This window comes from Rhagoletis pomonella, unplaced genomic scaffold, assembly GCF_013731165.1.
Source record: "Rhagoletis pomonella isolate Grant_MI unplaced genomic scaffold, Rhpom_1.0 Rhpom_scaffold_00011, whole genome shotgun sequence".
Lineage (NCBI taxonomy): Eukaryota > Metazoa > Arthropoda > Insecta > Diptera > Tephritidae > Rhagoletis > Rhagoletis pomonella.
In genome coordinates, this window is record NW_023458565.1 from 10749495 (window position 1) to 10758181 (window position 8687).

Genomic DNA, 8687 nt, shown 5'->3' on the forward strand with positions numbered 1-8687 from the left:
TTATAAAGATTCGTTGCTGCTAGAAGACGCTGACTTCTGACGACTTGAAGTCAAAGATACGGTTAAGAAGTTGTGCTGTACTATTCTGTTATATGAAAAAATTGACTACTTGAGCTCAAGCGAAATGAAACTGCGTTTTTGTCAAGAGCTCATTCGATGATCTAGCGAGTCCAGAATTTACTAGAAATTCAAAGGAAATTCAATGAAAGAAAAAAATTATTATTAAAAGACATCTAAATTAAAAAAGAAAAATAGTTATTAAATACATAAAATAAAACTAAAATTTAAATGAAACTAAAAAAAATATTTTTTGTTTTAAACTAATATACCTAATCTAAAAATTAAAGGAAAATTAAATAAAAAGAATTAATCAATTATAAAAAGAAAATAAAAAAGTAAGTTCCTAAAAAAACTATTTTTCTTTTTAAAATAATAAAATCTAAAAATAAAATTTAAAAAAATTAAATTAAAATTAGTCCCTAAAAATTATGTGGAATTAAGAATCTTATATATTTTTCTTTTTAAAACAAAACCCATACAAATTGAAAGTAAATTAAATTACAAGATACAAAAATTAAAAATTCCGCTGTCCAAGGACCTGAACCTCGGATCTCTCGAATGGCATGCCAGTGCTTTGCTCACTCGGTCATTGCGACTGTTGCAGCAGCGAATGCTTATTAAATAAAAGAAAAAATTTAAATAAAAGAAAACTAAAATTTTAATTAAATAAAAAATATATATATATTTTTCGTTTTAAAATAATATATTCTAAAAATTTGAGAAATTATTACATTTTACAAAGTATTAATTAATTAAAAAAGAAAGTAAGTTGTTAAAACAAATACTTTTCTTTAAAAAAAAAAACTAAAAATAAATAAAAAAATAAAATAGGTCTCCAAAAATTAAATGGAACTAAAAAACATATATAAACATTTTTCATTTTAAAATAATAAACCATAAAAGTTAAAAGTAAGTAAAATTAAAAAATACAAAAAATTAAAGATTCCGCTGCACAAGGACCCAAACCTCGGATACCTCGACTAAACCTCTTCAGTTTGATACCTATATTGCAATATTTTATTTATCTTAACAATTAAATTAAATAAAAATTTTCAAATATGGGGCAACAAAATTATTCTCGGCTGGAAGCCTTCTTAAACCTATTTCTTTTGACAGCTCTATTGTAATATATCCTTTATCTTATTAATGTTTTTAAACTGCAATTTTCAAACAAGTGGCAGTTCTCTAATTTTTTTTCATTCTGTATTTTAAGTTAGCCCTTTAGCAATACATTAGTGAAAGCTGCATTCAGTTTCATGCATTAGTTTCCGAGTGATGCGCGTACAAACATACCGACAGACACAGACATCGGCCTGTTACAATTTTGTTATGTGTATAGATGTATGTATAGAAAATGCCCATTTTTATTATCAGAGCGTAACGAAAAATTTCAGGTGCATTTTTTCCGGTGAAACTCGGGATAAGGCAGAATATCTCGTATTAACTAAAGTGTCCACATCAGAGATAATCACCGCACTATACTTCGTCTCCGGTAATGGAGTGGTTGTTGATTTTTCTCATATATATGGGTCTTTTCTTTGTATTTTTCTTGTGCCTTGTAAATATTCGTAGATATTCTGATCGTCAGTTATTTCGCTTACCAGATCAGCCATAATATTCATAACTGAGTTAAAATTTTTTCACCCGAATGTTACCCAAGATTATATACATATTTATATACATACATAAGTAGATGTGTATATCAATACAAAAATATATTTATCGAACAGGGACCTTCATATGTATATGCATTGTTTATTAAACAATAACAACCAATATTATGGAACTAAAACTGTCAGTTCAGGTTTGAGATGCTTTATTATTTTTTGGAGAAAACAAATTTTGGGGCACATCAACGTCTATATTCCTTCAAATACTAACAATTTAAATGCAATATTTCCTTAACATCCAAAACATAAGCAATTCCTTTTAATTTTCTGTACCAAATGCTTATGGTTGGGATATGCAAACAGAATTTGTATATTTTCGAGTACCTACATACATACATACATACCTACATATACATATGTACATGAGCATATGTATGTATGCACTCGTTTGTTAGTCGTATAAGCCTAAGTGCCGGCATGCTGGATTTCATTTTGAATTGATGTGCTTAAGTGCATGCAGTGCGTGTATTTACGTACGAATATGTGTGCATGTGCATACCTACATACATACATACATATGTATGTATGTACTTGCTTGCATGCCCAGAACTTGTGCTTAGATATCACATGCAGCCTTAATTCTCGTCGCACTTGAGGGATTGATTTTTGAGCTGGCTGCAATTTGCCTGCATGGCAATGGCTTTTAAATGTTAATACCATTCATTGCTCTGGTTGCTCCAGCAGTATTAGTCAATTTTCCCATAATTGTGGGTGACATCTATGTACAAATGCATGTGTGTATGTATGTGCATCGGTTTTCTTTACAAATTAGCCTTTTTTGCTTTTTTGCTCCAGCGCACTTTGTTAAATCACTGCAGTTTGTTTAATAGATGAGGGCAAAAGTGGACTGGAATATTGCTCAAGTATTTACGGTTTATTTTTCGGGAAGCAGATTGCTTGTTTACATATGTGCTGATACTACTTAACGCTAGCTTAGAGCGCAAAGTTGGTAAGTTCATTTTTTTTTTCAATTTTACAGGAGAAGAAAAATTCTCTTATAGCCATTTCCTTCTAATATTTCTTTGAATACAACATTTTGCGTGTTTAAAGCAAAGCAAAATTCCATACGAATAAGAAGGATTCGAAGAGGTCAGTCACGACTATGCTACCCTCTTCGACGAGGCCATTATGGGCGTTGACGTATTCTTAACCACCTTCGAAAACGCAGAAAGTTGTCTGCTGTCTCACGTTTCTATTTTCCCCACTGTCACTGCAGTGGTTGACAATACCCAGGTTTACGGAGCTTGCGTGCTTAGCCCGGGTGCATCCGGTATTTAGTCTTTGTTAAGGGGAGTTTGTCACCCTGACTCTGGCGCGCCGTATGTGAATCAGTTTGAATTGGCTTTTGGAACCTGTGTAACTTGCCGTTTAAGCGTAACTAAAAGTTTTTTTCAAAGACGTTTGTGAAAGCTCTGAAACTCTCAAAACCGATCGATAAAGACTCCGCCGTCTACTCTAGCCTCTATTGCCAAATCTAGTCAGAGGCTCCAACGGAGGTCTGTTCAGACTCCCCTACTCTTCTGTCAGTGCTCTAATCAACCGAAAACCTGGCGAACAGGATTCCTCTCCGTGGAATAAAACGGCCTACTTCTGGGAGGCTCCCTTATCTTTCGTCTTCCAGACCACTGTAGCGTTTTTCGGGCGGAAGTAATCGCTAGCTACATGGCCACAAAACTGTTAAAGTATATATACATCTTCATTAACAGCCAGGCGGTAATCAAATTCCTCACGCAGCAGTGGATCACCTCAATGGCAGCAGAGATGGATGGGTCTTTCGCCCAAAGGTGTGTTCCGGCATACTACGACATAGAGGGCAATTGGAACGACGGAGTGACTTGGCACCAAACTTCCTATTGAGGACATAAATGTTGAAATATGTATATTCTTACTCTTCTAAAGTAGCGAACCACAGGTGGCAAGACAAGATCGCATGCAAAATTGTCAGCGAACTGTCGCTGGCTTGGCTTGCATTGACTTACTACTGCGCCTAAAAATGCTTAATATCAGTTTGTAAGTATCTGTCCTCTTAGGACACTGCCTAATAGGAAAGCGTGCCTATCGAGTAGGCGTACGATTGCATGACCTCTACGGAAGTTATCAAGATGTAGAAGAGGAGGAAACGATTCTGCACAAGGCTCTCTACTCTGTGTAGACAATTGTTCGATGACTTAGGAGGACTTTTTATTCGAGGAAATCAGTGATCTCTTCCTGCGAAGTTCAGAAGGGTTTTAGAAGCAATTGAGAGCTGCTTACCCCACATGCATATTTACACTAGGTCTTGAGCCTAAGTGTAACTTATAGACGATCCCGGCAAACTAAACTACGGCCCATACTCAGACCCGTCATTCAAAACATGAGTTTGTAATCTTTAGGCTTTGAAGTGTTCATAAAAGCAATCGTACCTTACCCCGCAACCATCATTTTAAGGTCAACAAATAAAAATCGTAGAAATATACTTATCGTCTTTCGCTTGAGTAGCCGTGAAGACCGCAAGTCGTTTAACATTACACATAATGTACCACCTGAAGGCGATCTGCACTTTACTTGTGCCTAAGCAAGTAGTAAAGTGGTATAGTGGAAATTGCTATTAGTGTCGTTAATAACCTGTCGTAAATCGACCCTTAGTCACGCCCTCTAATTCAGACGGTGATGCTTATTGACGATTTGACGATGGTTAATACTGGTCTACAGCAAAAATTTTGCATTGATGCTTGCTTGGTTAGTCTGAAAATTTAGTTTTTTTTTCGCTGTATAAGTTTTCGCGATACATATTTTCAATTTACAGTTATTAGGCTTAACAAAAGTAGTTCCATATCCAATTAAACAATACGAAATACGACAAATGAAAGCCAACCAAATTCTCCATAAACAGTATATGTATACGTCACTTTTCGATAGGTCTGATAGTTTCTGAGAAATTAATTAATCATTCCGGATTTTTTTTTATTGACAAAATTAAATAAAGCAAAAATTAACAGGGGAAAATTAAAAAAAAAATAATAATAGATTCTGTGTAAATTTTTTTAATTTGTGTTAAGGCCCGTTCTGTTACAAAACAATCAAGCTAGGTAGATAAGGCTGTCACTGCTGCGCACACACACAGGCCATGAAATGAAAGCCCGTTGTGATACCACGACTAAGAGTTTTCACTCCCCCTTGCTAAACCATTTTGAATCCTTAACGAAACTCGCCAGGCATCTAGGGTTTAAATCTCCCAATTTGTTAAGGTCACTAAAGAAAGGAGACTCCAGAAAGCGCAATCTGCATCTCAGTAATGTCGGGCAGTTACAGAGACAGTGTAGAACTGTCTCCTCCTCCTCGTAGTTCATACAACTTCTGCAGCATCTATGGTAAGGCACTCCGAGCCGTTCTGCGTGTCTACCTATAAGCCAGTAGCCTTTTAGAGCACCAATTGTGTGAGATATATCCTCTCTCTTTAGAGATTATAAGCTTCGAGACCTTTTTCGATCCCACCTAGGCCAAGTTTGCCTAGAAATCCGACAGGTCGTAGTTTGCATCCATCTCTCCTCGCGCGAGCATAGATAAATTCACTTAAAAGCAGCTTTTAAGTGACGAAGGGCATACCAATGCGTTCTTTATCCAGAAGAATCTGCTTGGTCGTACCCCCCCCCCCCCCCCTCGCAAGTTCGTCTGCTATACAGTTACCCTCAATGTCCCTTTGACCGGGAGCCCAAATGAGGTTTAGACTGTTCTGCTTAGCCATCTCTTGCAGAGATCGGCGGCAGTCCAGCAGCACAATTTTTGATTTAATTGTGACGGAGCTCACAGTTTTAATTGCTGCCTGGCTGTCACTAAAGATACCTTACCATTTAAATCAGTACGAAGTTCGTTTACAGCGTCCATTATAGATGAGACCTCAGCCTGGAAGACACTACAGTAGTGCGGTAGTCGAAATGAACGGCTCAGGCCATAAATGAGAATCGGTCTAACCACCAATGTATAGACCAGCGTCATGTACTCGGGCTCAAACCCCATTTCTGGCCAATGTCCCTCTTGCACGAATCCACAGACGCCTTTTCATAACCCTGGATTATGTTCTCCTTCCAGCTCAGTTTGTTGTCGAGAATTACCCCTAAGAATTTTGCTTTATTCGTAAAGCTTAAAAGTCACTCGTTTAGTTCAGGCGGAGTCAGTAGCGGTGTTTTGTATCTTCTCGTAGAGAGAACGAGCTCCACTTTCTCTGAATTGACGAAGAGAGCACTGCGCGTGGACCATCTTGATAAATTGCGAAGTACCCCCAGCGTTAATTCGCACAGAGTTTGCGGGAACTTCCCCCTATACGCGATGGCAACGTCATCCGCATAAGCAACAACCTTGGCGGCTCCCCATTTCGTCTCTCCCAAGAGAGAGTTCCAAAGGAATGGCGAGAACACGCCACCCTGTAAGATATGCACAATAAAGTGCAGTGGCGGATTTGAATATTTTTCACCCCCAGGCAATTCAAAATTTGCCGCCCTTTTTCCGAGTTTTGGAACGATTAGCAATAAATAGTAATATTCAAATTTATGTTATTTACTATACTTTCATTACAATTTGAGATGAAAAAGTGGTATTTACTTTGAGAAATGGCTTTCAATTTTTAAAGAAAGCCAACTTTTTTCACTTTATGTTTTAAAATGTACAAACACAAATTCTACTTTCAGTGCAGCTAACTTGAAAAAAAAATAAAAAATTAAAATTTGTTCAACTCAAATTTTACCGCCACTAAATTTTTGCCGCCCTAGGCACCTGCCTATGTTGCCTGTACGGTAAATCCGCCACTGATTAAGTGTAACTACTTTTTTTAAAGCTGAATACTTTATTTTCGTTATCACCGAGCAATTCTGCACAGGGATTGAATAGTGGCATCCGGTGAACAAAAAAGCATAAAAACTTGTGATCCAGTGTAATTATTGCAACAACATTAAGTTATTAAATATTCAAAAATTGCCTAGGCGTAAGCAATTAACCAGTGTGCCAAATGCAATTACCGCGTTAGAAGGCAATTAGGAAGCAAAACTAGTATTTAAAAAATTTAAAAAAAAAAATTCCAGGTATTTAAGGTAGGCGCAATACTTTTACCACCACAGTAAGTAAAAGTTTCCCGAATGGCCTTACAAGGAAAGCCAAAAACTGTGGAGGATCTCTTTCGCCCGCACTGGAGTGTTTGGAAGTGCCTGGGTCAAGTGCCACACCACAACTACCCGAAGCTCTACAAACTCTATGCGGTACTCTTGAACATTTGCTTTAGCATCGGTTATCCACTACATTTGCTGCTTGGCCTACTGAATTTGCTAACGTTGGAGGAGATGTTCCTAAATCTCACCATAAGTGTGCCAGTTGCCGTTTGCTCGCTGAAGTTTTTCAATATTTGGCGTAACTTGTATAAAGTGCGTCAGTTGGAGAAAATGTTCAATACACTTTATGCGCGCATTAATCAACGCGACGAATGGACATATTATCGAGAAGTCACCATACCGAACGCATTAAAAGTTTTGTACTTATTCTATTTCATTTGCCTGGGCACAGCTGTAACCTCGGAGCTGACGCTTTTGATAATGGGCTTCGCTCACGAATGGCGACTAATGTATCCAGCCTATTTCCCATTCGATCCCTATGCAACGACTGGCAACTATGTGTTGGCGCATTTGTATCAAATAGTCGGTTTGTTGGTGCAATTGGCTGAGAATTTGGTCAGCGACACTTACGGTGGCATGTGTCTGGCGCTGCTGGCCGGACATGCACATCTGTTGGGTAAGCGTGTGGCTAGCATTGGCTATGATGCGAGCAAGACGTGTGAGGAGAATAATCGCGCGCTGGTCGATTGCATTGCGGATCATAATATGTTATTTGAGTAAATTTTTTTTAGTGAGAATGTGACAGTCAGTGGTGGAAGACGCTAATCTAAAACTTTTACTTGCTTACAGCTGTCATCGCGCTATTGGCGAAATAATTGGCGTAGGCATGTTTGTGCAAATCATTTCGGCGAGTCTCATTATGGGCATAGTCATCATCTATATGGTTTTTTATGTGAACAATGCCTTTGAGTTCGTCTACTATGGCATCTACTTGTTCGGCTGTACGATGGAGGTATTTCCCACCTGCTACTTTGGCACTTATTTCGAAATCGAATTCGACCAATTGACCCATATGCTATTCTCGTGCAATTGGATGGATCAGGGGCGTGAATTTAAAAAGAATTTGCGCATTTGTGTGGAGCAGTCATTGCGGAAACGCAGTTTCCGTGTCGGTGGCATGTTTCATATAAACTTGAATACCTTCTTTGCAACTTGCAAGGGTGCCTACTCACTATTGGCGCTCGCCCTGAGCATGAAATAACTCGCATGAATGAAGGAGAATTTGTTGAAGATATCTAACGAAAAAACTTAAAAAAAAAAATACCAGCTTAAATATTTTCACTATGCACTTTTAATGTAGCTTTTAGATTGCAATAAATTTATTAATCACCCAGAATTCAAATATTCGAAATTTTTAATTTTCATTTAAAACATAGCGATTTCATTATTTTTTTAAAGACAAGGTTTTACTAAGTCAGATGTGTCCACAATAAGGCTCAAATAAGCCAGCTAAGGTGAATCTGGCGGCTTACGTAACTAAATAAATGGGTGCTTACTCTAACCGCCAAAAGATCCGAGCGCCGTCTCGACGCCCAAGTCGCTTCGCCATTGACACAATTATTCCCGCAGTCAAGCCATTGGGTCAACAATAGATCTACTAGGCAGTTACTAATAATTTTGAGTTTTGATAAGAGTAAGGAGGGTAAACTCGATCAAGAGAGCAAATGAGACCACTTTGTCCGATAGCCACTTAAATCAACCTACATCACGCCAAAGTTGCGGTTCCAGAATCCCCAAAAGTCCGCTAAAACCAGGTTGGGAATCTAACGGAGAGAAAGGCATAGTCTGTAATCAGCTGTGCAGATGAGACTGAAAATCG

The 8687-nt window shown here is 37.8% G+C and overlaps 1 protein-coding gene across 1 annotated transcript; it reads left to right on the plus strand.

The window, feature by feature from the left end:
• Positions 1–6835: 6835 nt before the first annotated feature.
• Positions 6836–8129, plus strand: LOC118747026 (odorant receptor 33b-like). Its single transcript, XM_036481021.1, has 2 exons — positions 6836–7584; positions 7658–8129. The coding sequence occupies exons 1-2, from the start codon at positions 6839–6841 to the stop codon at positions 8067–8069; spliced, it is 1158 nt and encodes a 385-aa protein (XP_036336914.1). The 5' UTR covers positions 6836–6838; the 3' UTR covers positions 8070–8129.
• Positions 8130–8687: the final 558 nt, after the last annotated feature.

What these genes read in the sequence shown, in the direction of transcription:
- LOC118747026 (XM_036481021.1), top strand. Translation starts at nt 6,839, where the DNA reads ATGGCCTTACAAGGAAAGCCAAAAACTGTGGAGGATCTCTTTCGCCCG. An exon ending in GATCATAATATGTTATTTGA is followed by an intron (nt 7,585 to 7,657) that starts GTAAATTTTTTT and finishes ACTTGCTTACAG; the next exon opens with CTGTCATCGCGCTATTGGCG.